The 20,398-nt window shown below is 50.4% G+C and overlaps 1 protein-coding gene across 1 annotated transcript in view; it reads right to left on the bottom strand.

Moving 5' to 3' along the window:
- The window catches only part of laptm4b (lysosomal protein transmembrane 4 beta), a 137,119-nt gene that overhangs the window by 14,886 nt on the left and 101,835 nt on the right, over window positions 1–20,398 (bottom strand). The window contains exon 6 of the mRNA XM_070877029.1: window positions 7,092–7,184. Within this exon, the coding sequence (XP_070733130.1) occupies window positions 7,092–7,184 (93 nt within the window). The remainder of the gene's footprint in view (window positions 1–7,091; window positions 7,185–20,398) is intronic.

Consider the following 20,398-nt stretch of genomic DNA (forward strand, 5'->3'; position numbering starts at 1 on the left):
GTGGGTTTACCAGAATGATACCCGGACTTCAAGGGTTACGTAACGAGGAGAGATTACACAAACTAAGGTTTTATTCCCTAGAAGTTAGAAGGTTAAGGGGTGATTTGATCGGAGTTTTTAAGATATTAAGGGGAATAGATAGAGTACATAAGAAGATAAGAACATAAGAAATAGGAGTAGGAGTAGGCCATACGGCCCCTCAAGCCTGCTGTGCCATTTAATACGATCATGGCTGATCCGATCATGGACTCACAGTAGATCGAGAGAAACTACTTCCGCTGGTTGGGGAATCGAGGACTCGGGGGCATAGTCTAAAAATTAGAGCCAGACCTTTCAGGAGTGAAATTAGGAATCCCTTCTACACACAAAGGGTGGTAGAGGTTTGGAACTCTCTTCCGCAAATGGTAATTGATGTTAGATCAATTGTTAATTTTAAATCTGAGATTGATTGATTTTTGTTAATTGTTAACCTATTTCTTAAAGCTATTAAGGGATATTGGGACAAAGGCGGGTAGATGGAGTTAGGTTCTCAGATCATCCATGATCTCATCAGATGGCGAAACAGGCTCGAGGGGCTCAATGGTCTCCTCCAGTTCCTATGTTCCTATGAAAAGGGGTCCATCAACTGAAAAGGTTTGAGAACGCTGATCTGTTTCACCGATGGAAAATGCAACTCGTCGTTCAAAATTCTCAACACACAACCCACTGGAAGGCAACCTTGGGAGGCTGGAAACTTACCCATTCATCTTCATCTTCCTATCCAAACCACGAGCTGGAATAAAAGGCGCTGCTTGCCACTGCGGTTAACTTGACTGCTAAAGTGTTTGGCAACAGAAGTGCTTCAATTCCTGGGTATCAAATTCTTTCATTGATCCCGGCCAGCTTGGCACTGGCCAAAGACATGTGTTTGAAGTATTAATCCACATGGCGGAGTGAGACACAAGCTGCATTTAGACACTATCGCTTTGAGCTTTTGTAAATTCATTAAGAACAGGGCCAGGTTGCGTTTCATTAATAAACTATAAGCACTGCTGAAGGTTGCAAGAGAGCAGGGTTCAAGTAAAAGGTAATGCTTAGCCTTCCCAACAATTTATTGGATGCCAATTATATTTCTCAAAAGAATCAACATTTTTTGGTCCCATTCCATTCCTGGTAAGGCCAGCATTTATTGCCCATGGGCACTTAAAGTGCCGTAATGCAGGGTTACGGACCCAGAGCTGGTAATTGGGATTAGACTGGATAACCTCTTGTTGGCTGGTGCAGATACGATGGTAAGTACTGCAGGGAATCGAATGTGGCCAGGGTGATCTCCCGGACTAGTTTCGATCGCCTGGATGGGTCGGAGAGGAATTTTCCCAGATTCTATCCCCAATTTGCCTGGGTTTTTTATCTGGTTTTTGCCTCTCCCAGGAGATCCCATGGCTCCGGTTGGGGTGGAGTGTAGAATGTTTCAGTGTAAGGGGTGTCGCAGTTGTGTGGGGTGGACTGGTTGGGCTGGGTGCTCTTTACCTTTCCGCCATTGTACATTGTTCATAGGTTTATATGTAACCTTCAGGGCTGCTGACCGAGGGCCGTGCGGCTCTTTGTCGGCCGGCACGGACACAATGGGCCGAAATGGCCTCCTTCTGCGCTGTAAATTTCTATGTTTCTATGTTTCTATCCCTAATTGCCCCTTGAGAAGGTGGTGGTGAGCCGCCTTCTTGAACCGCTGCAGTCCGTGTGGTGAAGGTGCTCCCACAGTGCTGTTATGGAGGGAGTTCCAGGATTTTGACCCAGCGATGATGAAGGAACGGCGATATATTTCCAAGTCAGGATGGTGTGTGACTTGGAGGGGAACGTGGAGGTGGTGGTGTTCCCATGCGCCTGCTGCCCTTGTCCTTCTAGGTGGTAGAGGTCGCGGGTTTCGGAGATGCTGCCGAAAAAGCCTATTCTATTCCTAAATTGTCTAAGTTCTCCCTCAGTTGTCATGTGACTTGAAATGGAGATTGGGAGTACGGGTTTGTGGTGGGGGAGGCGGGGGAAGAATGTCCAAACTTTTGTTTAATTAAAACAGATTGTAGTTTTCTCCCAGTGTGTTTCTATATATTTGATTTATCCACAATCAGCAAACTATGGTGAACAGTGAGGAGGATGGTGATAGACTTCAAGAAGACATAGACAGGCTGATCGAATGTGCGGACTCGTGGCAGATGAAATTTAACGCAGAAAATTGCGAAGTGATACATTTTGGTTGAAAGAATGAGGAAAGGCAATATAAACTAAAGGGTACAATCCTAAAGGGGGTGCTTAGGCCTTAACTGGAGTATTGTGTCCAATTCTGGGCACCGCACTTTAGGAAGGATGTGAAGGCCTTAGAGAGGGTGTAGAAAAGATTGATGAGAAAGGTTCCAGGAATGAGAGACTTCAGTTATATGGACAGACTGGAGAAGCTGGGCTTGTTCTCCTTGGAGCAGGCAAGGTTGAGAGGAGTGTTCAAAGTCATGAGGGGTCTGGACAGAGTAGACAGAGATTGGCAGAAGGGTCGAGCACCAGAGGACACAGATTTAAGGTGATTGGCAAAAGAACCAAAGGCGACATGAGAAAAAATGTTTTTTACGCAGCAAAAAATTTGCAGGGCTACGGAGAAAAGGCGGGGGAGTGGGACTAGCTGAAGTGAATATAAGAACATAAGAAATAGGAGCAGGAGTAGGCCATTTGGCCCCTCGAGCCTGCTCCACCATTCAATAAGATCCGATCATAGACTCAGCTCCACTCAGAGAACCTATGGAATTCCCTACCGCAGAGAGTTGTTGAGGCCAGTTCATTGGATATATTCAAGAGGGAGTTAGATATGGCCCTTACGGCTAAAGGGATCAAGGGGTATGGAGAGAAAGCAGGAAAGGGGTACTGAGGGAATAATCAGCCATGATCTCATTGAATGGTGGTGCAGGCTCGAAGGGCCGAATGGCCTACTCCTGCACCTATTTTCTATGTTTCTATGTTATCGAATGTCTTCTGGAAGTCCAAATACACCACATCCACTGGTTCCCCCTTATCCACCCTGCTCATTACATCCTCAAAGAAAGCCAGCAAATTTGTCAAACATGATTTCCCTTTCATAAAACCATGCTGACTCTGCCTGACTGTATTATGCTTTTCCAAATGTCCTGCTTTTGATTCCTTAATAATGGACTCTTTCAAAGAGCCGGCACGGGCTTGAATTGGCTCCTTCTGTGCTCTAGCCATTCTATGATTCTAAGGAGATTTGTTTGCTACGTAAGTGACTGGAGCTCAAATTTAACGTGCGCCACTTTCCTGAGTAATTAGCAAGATTACTGAGGTGGACATTATTTAGTTACGTTTATTTTATCAATGCAAGTTCTCTCTTTACTCACAATAACATTCAACCATTCATTCATGCTTTGATGCTGCAACGCAATATTAAAAGGAGCTTGCTCATAATTATATTGATAAATCTGAGAATATAAGAATTAGGACCAGGAGTAGGCCCTATGGCCCCTCGAGCCTGCTCCGCCATTCAATAAGATCACGGCTGATCTTCGACCTCAACTCCACTTTCCCGCCCGATCCCCATATTCTTTGATTCCCCTCGAGTCCAAAAATTTATCGATCTCGGCCTTGAATATACTCAACGAATCAGCAGCCACAGCCCTCATGGGGTAGATAATTCCAAAGATTCACAACCCTCTGTCAGTATGTCAGCCGTGTCTCAGTGGGTAGCAACTCCAGGGACTTGAGCACACAAATCCAGGCTGACACTCCAGTGCAGTGCTGAGGGAGCGCTGCACTGTCGGAGGTGCCGTCTTTCGGATGAGACGTTAAACCGAGGCCCCATTCTCATCCGAAAGACGGCACCTCCGACAGTGCAGCGCTCTCAGGTGGATGTAAAAGATCCCATGACACTATTTCGAAGCAGAGCAGGGAAGTTATTCCCAAGGTCCTGGCCAATATTTATCCCTCAATCAGCCTCACTAAAAAGCAGATCATCTGGCCATTGTCACATTGCTGTTTGTGCGAGCTTGCAATGTGCAAATTGGCTGCTGCGTTTCCGACATTACAACAGTGACTGCACTTCCAAAAAGTACTTTACTGGCTGTAAAGCACTTTAAGATGTCCAGTGGTCGTGAATACACTAAGTCTTTCTTTCTGTGAGTGAAGAAATTCCTCCTCACCTCGGTCTTAAATGGCTAAGACTATGACCCCTGGTTCTAGACTCTCCAGCCAGGGGAGACAGCCTCTCAGCATCTACCCTGTCAATGCCCCTCAGAATCTTATATGCTTCAGTGAGATCACCTCTCATTCTTCTAAACTCCAGAGAGTATCAGCTCATTCGACACAATCTCTCCTCATAGAACAATCCTCTCATCTCGGAGTCTATCCAGTGAATCTTCATTGCAATGCCTCTAAGGCAAGGATATCCTTCATTAGATACGGAAATCAAAACTGTGTTAATTATGTTCATGGATTATGCTGATAGCTACAATATGTAAATAGCTATTAGCAAGTTAATTAATTATGGACTAAACAGCTGCTGAGATAGTTCCCGTACTCCGTGATAGGTGCGTTACATTTGATTCTGTCAGCCTCACATGCAACTAATTAACTTCTTGTACCTTGTGATTAATATAGATTAACTGCTATTAAGATATGCCCTAAAAGCAAACACTGAAGGCATCCATTAAACATTTTAAAGTAGCTGATGAGGCAATTTTTCTCTTGAAGTCTTATGAAACCTTTACATTTTGGCTTCTGTAGAAATTATTTATGTGACGAAAAGAAAGACAATGAAAGTGGCAAAAAAAAGGATGTGCATTTATATAGGGATGTGTCTATTTGTACTGCCAAAATGGCCACCTTGTCTCTGATTGGCTCTCCAATATCACTTGATCTATTGCTGATTGGTCCACGGAGGATAAGCCACACCCTGACGTTGCTCTGGAATGTGTGACTGGAACTTCCCAGCCCAAGTTCTGAGTGACTTTCCAATTTATAATTCAATCCATTTTGATTTCAGAAGCCACAGAGGATAGATCTCCCCGAAACCGCCAAGTTTCGGCCGGTCCATTACCCCAGCGCAAGTACTGCCTCCACCCCCCCCGCCCATCCATCTCCCCTCCCCCTGCCATAGATGGGGCACTGTGTGTGGATTGTTAACAGGTTTATTGGGTATGAAGTGAATAGTGACAGTGTCGTGACCTCTGGAATTCATCCACCCCAACGATGTCCCTTGTAACACACGCACCGAGCTTTCCGAAAAATCAGGTGTGGGTGTAAAGTGGGTTGGAAGAACATGATCCGTCTCCCCTCCGATCCCCCCTCCCCGTGTCTCTCTCTTCCCCCATCTAGTCTCTCTTCCCCCCCCATGGCTCTCTCGCTCCCACCCCCCCCCCATGTGTCTCTCTCTCTCTTGCTCCGCACCACCCCCCCCATGCTCTCTCTCTCTCATTCCCTCCGAATCCAGGCTTGCTCTCTCTCCCCCCCCCTCCCCACCCCCTGGCTCTTTCTCTCCAACCCCCCTTCCCCTCCAAGTCTCTCTCTCTCCATACCCGCCGCCCCCCCCACCGACTCTCTCTCTCTCTCTCTCCACCGCCCCTCCCCCCATGCTCTCGCTCTCCCTCCCCCCCCCCCCGCCCCAAGTCTCTCTCTTCCCACGCCTGCCGCCCCCTCCCCGGCTCTCTCTCTCTCCCTCTCTCTCCCTCCACCGTCCCCCGCACCCCCCCCCCCCCAGCATCTGTCTCTCACTCCCTGCCCCCCACCCACCGGCTCTTTCTCTTTCTCTCTCTCTCTCTCTCGCTCTCTCTCTATCTCTCTCTCTCCTTCCCCCCCAGGCTCTCTCTCCTCCCTCCCCTCCCCCAATGCTCTCTCTCCCTGCCGCTTCTCTCCACGCTGCCCTGCTTCTTTCCTGAGGAACGACGTGGTCGGACTGATTGCGGCCCCCACTTCCGGCTCCTGTTACGGTTTTGGGCGGGAGGCATCGGGGGAAGAGTCCCGAGAGGACGCAAGCGCAGAAGGACAGAACAAATAGTCAGTCCATTTATATAGCGCCTTTCACAACCTCAGGATGCCCCAAAGCTCTTTACAGCCAATAAAGTACTTTGGGATGTAGTCACTGTTGTAATGTAGGGAACGCAGCAGCCAATTTGTGCACAATTTGCAATGTGATAATGACCAGATAATGAGTGATGTTAATTAAGGGATAAATATTGGGCCCGGGACACCGGGGATAACTCCCCTGATCTTCTTCGAAATAGTGCCATGGGATCTTTTACATCCACCTGAGAGAGCAGACGGGGCCTCGGTTTAACGCCTCATCCGAAAGACGGCACCTCTGACAGTGCAGCGCTCCCTCAGCACTGCACTGGGAGTGTCAGCCTAGATCTTTGTGTTCAGTTTCTGGAGTGGGACTTAAACCCATGACCTTCTTGACCCAAAGGCAAGGTACCCACTGAGCCACAGCTGACAAAACTTTACTTGTAAACTGTGCCATAATCTGAAGAAATTATACTCCACTTTCAGATAGCAGAGGTAGAAAAAATAAAGTGATTATAACATTAAGACTGAATTCTTTGCTTATCAACTGGAGAACAGAAGATTGTTTAAAACAACGTTTGTGGGTCAGTTGCTCTAAATAAATCACACATACACGATACCTGTGGGACAGCCAGTACCAGCATTATTGTGCTGTGTCCATGCACGATTAGACTGAACATTGATCAATAATACGGTAGAAAGTAGTCACGCCCCTGTGTGATGGAACACTCTGAGCTTAGTCGATCAAGTTTAAAACTAGATGTGGAACTTATTGTAAAACGCAAGATATTATTTAAAGCAGCGGAAACTATTAGGTGATAACATTAACCCTTGTCTTAAATTCTCCCTTAAAATAATGAGGTGAGGGTTTCTACCTCTACCATCCTTTCAGGCAGTGAGTTCCAGACTCCCACCAAGTTGTGGTTCATTCATCCACCATCCGAGCTAAGGGGGGCGGTTGTGATCAGGCAAACCTTCCCCTCAAGGAGAAAAACAGATAGGAACAAAAAAAATGCAACTTGAACAGAAATGAAAGCCCTAGGCTCAATGATAATGCTTACCGCAGTGTCATTGGTGACATAGACTAAAACATCTACTGAAGTCCTGCCATTGATGTACCTGTAGCAGTTCCAGACGCAGCCGATTAGGTAAGCCTACAAAGTACAGAAGATTACATTTATATTTCAACACAGATACAGTGTATGCTTTATAGAATCATAGATATTTACAACTTGGAAGGAGGCCATTTCGGCCCATCGTGTCCGCTCCGGCCGACCAAGACCTACCCAGCCCGATCCCACTTTCCAGCTCTCGGTCCGTTGCCCTGCAGGTTACGGCACTTCAGGTGCACATCCAAGTACTTTTTAAATGTGGTGAGGGTTTCTGCCTCTACCACCCTTTCAGGCAGTGAGTTCCAGACCCCCACCACCCTCTGGGTGAAGAAATTTCCCTCAAATTTCCTCTAAATCTCCTACCAATTACTTTAAATTTATGCCCCCTGGTTGTTGACCCCTCTGCCAAGGGGAATAGGTCATTCCTATCCACTCTATCTAGGCCTCTCATAATTTTATACACCTCAATTAAATCTCCCCTCAGCCTCCTCTGTTCCAAAGAAACCAAATCCAGCCTATCCAATCTTTCCTCATAGTTAAAAATTCTCCAGTCCAGGCAACATCCTCGTAAATCTCTTCTGTACCCACTCTAGTGCAATCACATCTTTCCTGTAAAGCAGTGACCAGAACTGCATGCAGTACTCCAGCTGTGGCCTAACTAGTATTTTATACAGTTCAAGAATAACCTCCCTGCTCTTATATTCTATGCCTCGGCAAGCATTCCGTATGCCTTCTTAGCCACCTTATCCACCTGGCCTGCTACCTTCAGGGTTACCTCCGTAAGATCCTGCAAATTCCCTGGGAGGCCAGGTGCACCAACGTTAGTGTCCTCATTCAGGCCCACATCCCCAGCATCGAAGCACTGACCACACTCGACCAGCTCCGTTGGGCGGCCCACATTGTTTGCATGCCCGACACGAGACTCCAAAAGCAAGTGCTCTACTCGGAACTCATACACGGCAAGCGATCCCAAGGTGGGCAGAGGAAACATTTCAAGGACACCCTCAAAGCCTCCTTTATAAAGTGCAACATCCCCACTGATCCCCAAAGACCGCCCCAAGTGGAGGAAGTGCATCTGGGAGGTCGCTGAGCACCTCGAGTCTCATCGCCGAGAGAATGCAGAAACCAAGCGCAAGGAGCGTGCGGTAAACCAGACTCCCCACCCACCCTTTCCCTCAACCACTGTCTGTCCCACCTGTGACAGAGACTGTAATTCCTGTATTGGACTGTTCAGTCACCTGAGAACTCACTTTTAGAGTGGAAGCAAGTCTTCCTCGATTTTGAGGGATTGCCTATGATGATACCTTCAGGGATCTGTTAACCTGCACTCCAATGTCCCTTTGTTCCTCTACACTTCTCAGTGTCCTACCATTTAATGTGTATTCCCTTTCCTTGTTAGCCTCTCCCCAAATGCATTCATCTTAGACAGTCCCTTGTATCGAGGATAACTTGCTTTCACGCCAAAAAGGATGAGTTCACAGGTGTTTCAATGAAGGACCTAATATTCCAGATCCCGAACTACATGTTGAAGGGTGGAAGATGCCTGTGGGTGGATTTTTTTAACGTGGGGTGGCCGTTGCACACCAGCACCACACGGGCTTGACAGAGCGAGGTCTTGGTCCAGGGGCGAGGGTTAACCAGGACGACTGGAGACCTGCTCTGCTGCACAGACCTAGTGCGCGCACATATCACAGTGTGGGCTGGGCCCGTGCTGCCCCTGGGCCCTCGCCTCTTCTGGGCCCCGAACTCACGCCTCTCCTGGGCCCCGATCACGTCCCTCTACAATCTCTCGCCGCTCCTGCTGTACCTGCCCACGCTCCAATCACCGACCTGGATCTCGATGACGTCACTCTTCGCTGCCATCACCCTCCTGCACCAGCTCGCGCTGCTCCCTGAAGTAGTACGCCTCCACGCTGCTCTCGGGGCTGCTGTACCTCAAATGCATTACAGTCTGCTGTGTTACACAACCTCGACAGACTCAACGGAATAAGCGATAACGGGGCCCTAAATTAACCCCCTCCTCAAGCTCCATTAGGTGGTAATGAATCAGCTAGGCCTTAGCGAGCGGGGGCAGATGGATCTTTCTCCATTGCCCCCCGGGCCGGGAAGGCGGGGTTTACCGGGCCGCCGTGCTGCCGCCCACCGGGCACGCGCCGACCCCCTTCCTCTCGGCGGTGACTCCTCTCCGCCCGGCGCGGGAAATCGCCGGTCGGTGCCCCCTACAGCTCTGCCCCGGCGGGAAGCTGCGTGTGGCCTTCCTTAAAGGGGAAGGCGCGGTCAAATCAAGGGACAAGACTTACACAGAACTGTGTATGCTGGTTGGAGAACACTTCAAGCCGAAGGAGAGCACCCTGATGGCCAGGTACGGCTTTTACACGCACCGTCGCTCCGAGGGCCAGAACGTGGCGAGTTTTGTCGCCGACCTAATACGCTTTGCGGGACAGTGTGAATTTGCAGGATCCTTGGGGGAAATCTTGTGGGACTTTTTCATGCTTGGAATTGGCCACGAGGTCATCCTTCTCAAACTGCTGTCTGCCGAATCCCTAGATTTGAGCAACGCCATCACGATAGCCCAAGCTTTCATATCCATCAGCGATAACACGAAACAGATATCTTCACAGAATCAAAGCTCACTGGCAAGTACTGTGCATAAAATAATGTTTTCAGCAGGCAGAACTGTACAGGGCAGGACCCACCTGCAGAGGCCAGACCTAGGCCTAGAGTGACTCAGAGTCCACCGTGGGTGTGAATACGTATCCATTAGCACCATGTTGGCACTGCGGGGGCAGTCATAGAGATCATCAATGTCAATTCAAGCCCTGTGTGCAAGGGCTGTGGAACAATGGGGCACCTCCAGTGAATGTGCAAACTATCTCTGACTCACCACGTGGCAGAGTCAGGAGAGGACGACCGATCCAGTGAGGATCACGCTGAACGAGCAGGAGAGGCAACTCAACCTGATGATGAAGAGGAAGTATATGGGATATACACCTTCACCACCAAAAGCCCTCCGATAATGTTAAAAGTTGAACTTAACAACACTCCAGTCCGCATGGAACTAGACACGGGGACAAGTCAATCAGTTATGAGCCAGAAGGCATTCGAGAGGCTGTGGGACGACAAAGCACAGCGACCCAAGCTGATCCCGATTCAGGCAAAGCTGCGCACCTACACCAAGGAACTGATACCAGTTATTGGTAGTGCGGACATAAGAGTATTCCATGAGGGAGCGGTGCATGATTTACCACTGTGGATTGTTTCAGGTAATGGGCCAACGCTGCTTGGTAGAAGGTGGATGGGGAAGCTTTGATGGAACTGGGAAGATCTCTGCGTACCTTCTCCGGCGAACGACGTCTCCCCTTCTCAATGGCTGAGCAAACCCCCACCTTCAGCTGAACCAGGCATCGAAGTGCTAATACCCGAGGCACAGGCCGCTCATCACGACCATGAGGAGGTGAAGATCAACCGAGCAGCCGTACAGGCACGGTACCCACCACCCAAAGCCGACGACCTCCGCGACGTGGAAGAGGCTCCAGGTCGACCATGCAGAGTGTGCCTCCGGCCGAAACGATCCGAATGCGTCTTCCCGACGCCAGAGGCAAAATCCCTGGGGAGGAAGATCACGGCAGTCGGCATCACTGACACGGACGAGAATGCGTCCAGACTACGGGACAAGAGTGCGTCCAGACCACGGGACGAGAGAGCGTCCAGACCACGGGAGCACCACATCGGAACAGAGAAATATGTTGCCCAGCAAGGAAGACGACTGGGTTTGGGGCAAAGGTAAAGGGGCGGCCACTGAGAAGGCCAGGAGACCACCACATTCCAATAAGCGTTCTTTCGCGGCCAATGATGTACTGTCATATGGGGTCGGGGGTACTTTACAACAAGCCAAAGTAGCGGGAGAACACCAACCGGTTGTATATGTATCTGACAAAGTACTTGTAACAAGTGATGTGTTATCACACGGGGTCGGGTGTGTTGTACAGCAAGCCCAAAGTAGCGGGCGAACCCCAAACAGCTGTATATGTATCTAACAAAGTATTCGTAGCAAGTGATGTGTTACCACTTAGGGCGGTCTTTGGCCAGGGACTTCAGGTGTCGGTGGGGATGTTGCATTTTATCAGGGAGACTTTGAAAGTGTCCTTGAAACATTTCCTATGCCCACCTGGGGCTCACTTGCCGTGTAGGAGTTCCGAGTCGAGCGCTTGCTTTGGGAGTCTCGTGTCAGGCCCGCCCAACGGAGCTGGTCAGTGCTTCGATGCTGGGGATGTTGGCCTGATCGAGAACACTGACGTTGGTGCGTCTGTCCTCCCAGGGGATTTGTAGGATCTTGAGGAGACACAAACTCACAAACTCAAACATACTCCTTCCTTCGTTCTTCCCGCAGGACCTCTCTCTACATGGAATTCATAGGCCAATATATCCTTCCTAAGGTGTGGTGCCCACAACTGCTCACAGTGCTCCAGATGTGGTCTAACCAGGGTTTTGTACAGCTGCAGCATAACTTCTGCACTATAGCACATAATATGGTCCTAGCATCTTGCCCTCCTTTAGTTTAATTAACTTGTCCAATATTTTCCTTTGATTGTGAGATCCCTCGCCTCACTTTTAATGAATTCAGGATTTGCTTCCTCCACAATATCCTTTGCTGATTTACACTTGCACAGCTTGAGAGGGGTAAAAAAACATGACTGGAGAATGTCACCTTTAAACGGTTCGCAAAGAGATGATTGACCATTAATTTCCATGTTCCATCTTACCGCACAGAAAGAGGCCATTGGGCCCAACAGGTCCGTGCCGGTGTGTATGCTCCACACAAGCCTCCTCCCACCCCTCTTTATCTCACCCTATCGTCAAATCCTTCTATTCCTTTCTTCCTCATGTGTTTATCTAGCCTCTCCTTAAACGCACAGTTTTCAGTGATAAGGGGTAGCGCTGTAACCCACCTGTTCAGGCAGGGGATCGTTTCTGTAGAAAAGAGAAGGTTGACGGGTGACCTAACAGAGGTCTTTAACATAGAAACATAGAAAATAGGTGCAGGAGTAGGCCATTCAGCCCTTCGAGCCTGCACCACCATTCAATAAGATCATGGCTGATCATTCACCTCAGTACCCCACTCCTGCTTTCTCTCCATGCCCCTTGATCCCCTTAGCCGTAAGGGCCATATCTAACTCCCTCTTGAATATATCTAACGAACTGGCATCAACAACACTCGGCGGTAGAGAATTCCACAGGTTAACAACTCTTTGAGTGAAGAAGTTTCTCCTCATCTCGGTCCTCAATGGATTACCCCTTATCCTTAGACTGTGACTCCTGGTTCTGGCCTTCCCCAACATCGGGAACATTTTTCCTGCATCTAACCTGTCCAATCTCGTCAGAATTTTATACGTTTCTATGAGATCCCCTCTCATTCTTCTAAACTCCAGTGAATACAGGCCCAGTCAATCCAGTCTCTCCACTATGTCAGTCCTGCCATCCCGGGAATCAGTCTGGAGAACCTTCGATGCACTCCCTCAATAGCAAGAACGTCCTTCCTCTGATTAGGAAACCAAAACTGAACACAATATTTCAGGTGAGGCCTCACTAAGGCCCTGTACAACTGCAATAAGACCTCCCTGCTCCTATACTCAAATTCCTTATCAATGAAGGCCAACATACCATTTGCCTTCTTCACCACCTGATGTACCTGCATGCCAACTTTCAATGACTGATGTACCATGACACCCAGGTCTTGTTGCACCCAGGTCCCCTTTTCCTAATCTGCCACCATTCAGATAATATTCTGTCTTCATGTTTTTGCCATCAAAGTGAATAACCTCACATTTATCCACATTATACTGCATCTGCCATGCATTTGCCCACTCACCTAACCTGTCCAAGTCACCCTGCAGCCTCTTAGCATCCTCCTCACAGCTCACACCGCCACCCAGCTTAGTGTCATCTGAAAACTTGAAGATATTACCTTCAATTCCTTCATCTAAATCATTGATGTATATTGTAAATAGCTGGGGTCCCAGCACTGAGCCCTGCGGCACCCCACTAGTCACTGCCTGCCATTCTGAAAAGGACCTGTTTATCCCAACTCTCTGCTTCCTGTCTGCCAACCAGTTCTCTATCCACGTCAGTACATTACACCCAATACCATGTGCTTTAATTTTGCACACCAATCTCTTGAGTGGGCCCTTGTCAAAAGCCTTTTGAAAGTCCAAATACCAACATCCACTGGTTTTCCCTTGTCCACTCTACTAGTTACATCCTCAAAGAATTCTAGAAGATTTATCAAGCATGATTTCCCTTTCATAAATCCATGCTGACTTGCACCGATCCTGTCACTGCTTTCCAAATGCGCTGCTATTTCATCTTTAATAATTGATTCCAACATTTTCCCCACTACTGATGTCAGGCTAACCGGTCTATAATTACCCGTTTTCTCTCTCCCTCCTTTTTTTAAAAGTGGTGCTACATTAGCTACCCTCGAGTCCATAGGAATTGATCCAGAGTCGATAGACTGTTGGAAAATGACCACCAATGCATCCACTATTTCTAGGGCCACTTCCTTAAGTACTCTGGGATGCAGACTATCAGGCCTTGGGGATTTTTGGCCTTCAATACCATCAATTTCCCTAATACAATTTCCTAACTAATAAGGATTTCTTTCAGTTCCTCCTTCTCACTAGTCCCTCGGTCCCCTAGTATTTCCGGAAGGTTATTTGTGTCTTCCTTCGTGAAGACAGATCCAAAATATTTGTTCAATTGGTCTTCTATTTCTTTGTTCCCCATTATAAATTCACCTGATTCTGACTGCAAGGGACCTACGTTTGTCTTCACTAATCTTATTCTCTTCACATATCTATAGAATTAAGATCCTGAAAGTGTTTGATAGGGTAGATGTAGAGAAGATATTTCCACGTGTGGGTGAGACCAGAACTAGGGACTATCAGTATAAGACAGTCACTAATAAGTCCAATGGGGAATTCAGGAGAAACCTCTTTACCAGAGAGTGGTGAGAATGTGTCACTTGCTTCCACAGGGAGTGAGTGGTTGAGGCGAATAGTATCGATGCATTTAAGGGAGAAAGGAATAGAAGGATATGGTGATGGGGTGAGATGGAGAGGGGTGGGAAGAGGCTCGAGTGGAGTATAAACACCGGCACGAACCCGTGGAGCCGAATGGCCTGTTTCGGTGCTGTAAATACTGTGTAATACAAATGCCAATGAAGCAAATTCCACCGAACATCCTCCATAATATTCTCTTACATTGGCTCTAGGATGTGAGCATTGCCGACTAAGTAGCAAGGTTACAGTTATTGCCTTGTCCAGTGCCTTGAGAAAGTGGTGGCTGGCTAGGTCACTTCCGAGAGTGTTAAGAGTCAACCGAACAGTGTGGGACTGGAGTCATAGAAACATAGAAAATAGGTGCAGGAGTAGGCCATTCGGCCCTTCGAGCCTGCACCACCATTCAATATGATCATGGCTGATCATTCACCTCAGTACCACTTTCCTGCTTTCTCTCCATACCCCTTGATCCCTTTAGTCGTAAGGGCCACATTTAACTCCCTCTTGAATATATCTAACAAACTGGCCTCAACAGCTTTCTGTGGTCGAGAATTTCACAGGTTAACCATTCTCTGAGTGAAGAAGTTTCTCCTCATCTCGGTCCTAAATGGCTTACCCCTTATCCTTAGCCTGTGATCCCTGGTTCTGGACTTCCCCAAAATCAGGAACATTCTTCCTGCATTTAACCTGTCCAGTCCCGTAAGAATCTTATAGGTTTCTATGAGATCCCCTCTCATCCTTCTAAACTCCAGTGTATAAAGGCCCAGTTGATCCAGTCTCTCCTCATATGTCAGTCTAGCCATCCCGGGAATCAGTCTGGTGAACTTTTGCTGCACTCCCTCAATAGCAAGGCCTCTCGGGTATGAATGGAAGGTGCCATTTCCAGAAGGACAGTTGGGCTTTTTCAACAACCTGGCATTTTTCCCACATTACAACAGTGACTACACTCCAAAACTACTTAATTGGCTGTAAAGCGCTTTGAGACGTCCGGTGGTCGTGAAAGGCGCTATATAAATATAAGTCTTTCTTTCTTCTTTCAATGTTGACTCCTGTTTCACAGCTTGGCACAGTGGCATTGAATCTCCGGGTTACTGGTCCACATCCCACGACCGCCACAGTAACATATCCATTTACTGGGCAGAGGAAACGTTTCAAGGACACCCTCAAAGCCTCCTTGATAAAGTGCAACATCCCCACCGACACCTGGGAGTCCCTGGCACAAGACCGCCCTAAGTGGAGGAAGAGCATCCGGGAGGGCGCTGAGCACCTCGAGTCTCGTCAGCGAGAGCATGCAGAAACCAAGCACAGGCAGCGGAAGGAGCGTGCGGCAAACCAGTCCCACCCTCCCTTTCCTCCAACCACTGCTTGTCCCAACTGTGACAGAGACTGTAATACCCGTATTGGACTGTTCAGTCACCTGAGAACTCACTTTTAGAGTGGAAGTAAGTCTTCCTCGATTCTGAGGGACTATCTATGATGATGATGACCATGTCCATAGCACAACCCTTCCCTCCCTAAACCAAACTAAAGCTGGAATTTCCTGCATTCCCTTTACACTGCCAACTGAAAATAAACTCACTGTCTTGTATTCCCCGCCACACTACGCAGTTCCAACCAAACTCCAAAATCAAAAGCCAAGTACATTTTACACGGAGCTGCACAATATGCAACCCGGTGACCCAGTAAAACAAAGTGGCTGAATGCAAACATCATAAAGGCAGACAATGCTGGAAATACTCAGCAGGTCAGGCAACCTTTGTGGAGAGAGGAACAGGATTAACGTTTCATAGAAACATGGAAACTAGGAGCAGTAGTAGGCCATTCGGCCCTTCGAGCCTGCACCGCCATTCAATATAATCATGGCTGATCCTCTATCTCAACACCATATTCCCATTTTTTTCCCCATATTCCTTGATGCCTTTTGTTTCTAGAAATCTATCTATCTCCCTCTTAAATATATTCAGTGACTATGTCTCCACAGCCTTCTGTGGTGGAGAATTCCACAGGTTCACCACCCTCTGAGTGAAGAAATTTCTCCTCATCTCGGTCCTAAATTTCCTACCCCGTATCCTGAGACTGTGACCCCTTGTTCTAGACTTCCCAGCCAGGGGGAAACATCCTCCCTGCATCCAGTCTATCCAACCCCGTCAGAATTTTATACATTTCAATGATATCTCCTCTCATTCTTCTAAACTCCAATGAATGCAGCCCTAGTCGGCCCAATCTCTCCTCATACGACAGTTCTGCCATCCCAGGAATCAGTCTGGTGAACCTTCACTGCACTCCCTCTATGGCACGGTCCCAGCCTGCAAGACCATCAGCAGGCCGGGGCCATTGGAGGGAGCAGTGTGCGGCGGTATACCACTGCAGGGAGCAGCGCGTGCTGCTGCAGGAGGGTGACGGTTACAAAGCCAGGTCGCTGATGTGGAATTCTCTACCACAGAAAGTTGTTGAGGACAGTTCGTTAGATATATTCAAAAGGGAGTTAGATGTGGCCCTTACGACTAAAGGGATCAGGTGGTATGGAGAGAAAGCAGGAGTGGGGTACTGAAGTTGCATGATCAGCCATGATCTTATTGAATGGTGGTGCAGGCTTGAAGGGCCGAATGGCCTGTTCCTGCACCTATTTTCTATGTTTCTATTGCAGTACGGGCAGGTACACCAGGAGGGGCGAAGGAGCGGCAAAAGTCCATGGAGGGAAGTGATCGGGGCCCAGGAGAGGCGTGAGTTTGGGGCCAGAAGAGGCGAGGGCCCAGGGGCAGCATGGGCCCAGCCCACACTGCGATGTGTGTGCGCACTGGGTCCGTGCAGCAGAGCTGGTCTCCAGTCGTCCTGGTTAACCCTTGCCACTGGACCAAGACCTAGCTCTGTCAAGCCCGTGTGGTGGCTGGTGTGCAACGGTCACCCCACGTTAAAAAAATCCACGCACAGGCATCTTCCACCCTTCAACATGCAGTTCGGGACCTGGAATATTGGGTCCTTCATTGAAACACCTGTGAACTCATCCCTTTTTGGCGTGGAAGCACATCATCCTTGATAGGGGGACTGCCGATTATTATATTCAAGAGGGAGTTAGATATGGCCCTTACGGCTAAGGGGATCAAGGGGTATGGAGAGAAAGCAGGAAAGGGGTACTGAGGGAATGATCAGCCATAATCTTATTGAATGGCGGTGCAGGCTCGAAGGGCCGAATGGCCTACTCCTGCACCTATTTTCTATGTTTCTATGATGATGATGATGGCATGTATTTCCTTACTTCGTGTCTAGTGTCCTGAGAGAAAGGACTTTGCATTTCTCTAGCATCTGTCAGGGCCTCCCAAAGCGATTTACAACCAATGAAGTACTTTCCGAAGTGTAGTCACTTTTATATCCACCTGCAAGTTCGAGCATTCAGGTTTCAAAGCCTAGTCCTTCCGCGAACAGGTTACGAAATTTGAAATTAAATCCTAATTTGAAAAAGGAAAGGATATACTTAGTGGAAACGTAATAATGCAATAGTTTAACGTCTCATCTGAAAGGCGGCACCTCCGACAGTGCAGCGCTCCCTCGGCACTGCACTGGGTGTGTCTCAGAGACGAAAGTGCTCCCCCTGAGCCAAGGCCGACAGCTTACAATGGAACTCAAGCTTCAGGTGGTAGGTGTCTGCAGCTCAAAGGGCTCACACAATTGGCACCAATCTTCTCTCCGAAAAAAAACTGTGTGCGTGGTGCCTTTAAATTTGCCGCGCGGTATCTTAGTGGGAGGGGTTTGTGAGCGGCTGCGTGGGACTTTCCCCAGCGCTGCTCCACCGCGCACGAGTGCAGGTTGGAGGGAACATTGCTTGACGGCATTGTCTGAATCTCCTGAGGAGATTACTGCCGTGTAATCTCACTTCTGTCCGTCTTTGTCACATCGTAAACAAAACTGCGGGGCGGGTGGCGGGGGGGAGAGTGAGGTGGGGGGGTCCGATGAGGATCGGGGGCACAGGGTGCAGTAGCAGCAGCAGAAAGTCGGGGGTGGGGGGGCGTCAGGAGAAGCTTGGGTGTAGGAGCAGTGCAGGGAGGTCTGGAGGAGTGAGGGGTCGGGGAGGAAGGACTGTGGGGAGGGGGATTTGGAAGCATTGTGGGGGAGGGAAGAGTCAAAGGCCTAGGGGTAGCCCTGGGGGAGGGTGTGATCGAAGGTCTGCGGGTGTGATCGGGGGTTTGTGGGGTGTGATCGGAGGAGTGGGGGTGTGATCGGGGGTTTGGGGGTGTGATCGGGGGTTTGGGGGTGTGATCGGGGTTTTGGGGGTGTGATCGGGGGAGTGGGGGTGTGATCGGGGGAGTGGGGGTGTGATCGGGGGAGTGGGGGTGTGATTGGGGTTTTGGGGGTGTGATCGGGGGAGTGGGGGTGTGATTGGGGTTTTGGGGGTGTGATCGGCGGAGTGGGGGTGTGATCGGGGGAGTGGGGGTGTGATTGGGGTTTTGGGGGTGTGATCGGGGGAGTGGGGGTGTGATCGGGGGAGTGGGGGTGTGATTGGGGGAGTGGGGGAGTGATTGGGGTTTTGGGGGTGTGATCGGCGGAGTGGGGGAGTGTTCGGAGGAGTGGGGGTGTGATCGGGGCTTTGGGGTTGTGATCGGGGGAGTGGGGGTGTGATCGGGGTTTTGGGGGTGTGATCGGGGGAATGGGAGTGTGATCGGGGGAGTGTTCGGAGGAGTGGGGGTGTGATCGGGGGAGTGGGGGTGTGATCGGGGGAGTGGGGTTGTGATCGGGGGAGTGGGGGTGTGATCGGGGTTTTTGGGGTGTGATCGGGGGTTTGGGGGTGTGATCGGGGGAGTGGGGGTGTGATCGGGGAAGTGGGGGTGTGATCCGGGGTTTCGGGGTGTGATCGGGGGCGTGGGGGTGTGATCGGGGGCGTGGGGGTGTGATCGGGGGTTTGGGGTGTGATCGCGGGTTTGGGGATATGATCGGGAGAGTGGGGGTGTGATCGGGGGTTTGGGGGTGTGATCGGGGGAGTGGGGGTGTGATCGGGGGTTTGGGGTGTGATCGGGGGAGTGGGGGTGTGATCGGGGGTTTGGGGGTGTGATCCGGGGTTTGGGGGTGTGATCGGGGGAGTGGGGGTGTGATCGGGAGTTTGGGGAAGTGATCCGGGGTTTGGGGGAGTGATCGGGGGAGTGGGGTTGTGATCGGGGGTTTGGGGGTGTGATCGGGGGAGTGGGGGTGTGATCGGGGGAGTGGGGATATGTTCGGGGGAGTGGGGGTGTGATCGGGGGTTTGGGGGTGTGATCGGGAGAGTGGGGGAGTGATCGGGGGTTTGGGGGTGTGATCGGGGGTTTGGGGGAGTGATCAGGGTTTGGGGGAGTGATCGGGGGTTTGGGGGAGTGATCGGGGTTTGGGGGAGTGATCGGGGTTTGGGGGAGTGATCGGGGGTTTGGGGGAGTGATCGGGGGTTTGGGGGAGTGATCGGGGGTTTGGGGGTGTGATCGGGGGAGTGGGGGTTTGGGGGAGTGATCGGGGGTTTGGGGGTGTGATCGGGGTTTGGTGGTGTGATCGGGGTTTGGGGGTGTGATCGGGGGAGTGGGGGTGTGATCGGGGGAGTGGGGGTGTGATCGGGGGTGTGCGGGTGTGATCGGGGGAGTGGGGGTGTGATCGGGGGAGTGGGGGTGTGATCGGGGGAGTGGGGGTGTGATCGGGGGAGTGGGGGTGTGATCGGGGGAGTGGGGGTGTGATCGGGGGAGTGGGGGGTGTGATCGGGGGTTTGGGGGAGTGATCGGGGGAGTGGGGGTGTGATCGGGGGTGTGGGGGTGTGATCGGGGGAGTGGGGGTGTGATCCGGGGAGTGGGGGTGTGATCGGGGGAGTGGGGGTGTGATCGGGGGAGTGGGGGTGTGATCGGGGGAGTGGGGGTGTGATCGGGGGTTTGGGGGAATGATCGGGGGAGTCGGGGTGTGATCGGGGGAGTGGGGATTTGATCGGGGGATTGGGGGTGTGATCGGGGGCGTGGGGGTGTGATCGGCGGAGTGGGGGTGTGATCGGGGGAGTGGGGGTGTGATCGGGGGAGTGGGGCGTGATTGGGGGTTTGGGGTGTGACCGGGGGAGTGGGGGTGTGATCGGGGGTTTGGGGGTGTGATCCGGGGTTTGGGGGTGTGATCGGGGGAGTGGGGGTGTGATCGGGAGTTTGGGGAAGTGATCCGGGGTTTGGGGGTGTGATCCGGAGTTTGGGGGTGTGATCGGGGGAGTGG

The sequence above is a fragment of the Pristiophorus japonicus genome, chromosome 1, assembly GCF_044704955.1.
Source record: "Pristiophorus japonicus isolate sPriJap1 chromosome 1, sPriJap1.hap1, whole genome shotgun sequence".
Taxonomy (NCBI): Eukaryota; Metazoa; Chordata; class Chondrichthyes; family Pristiophoridae; genus Pristiophorus; species Pristiophorus japonicus.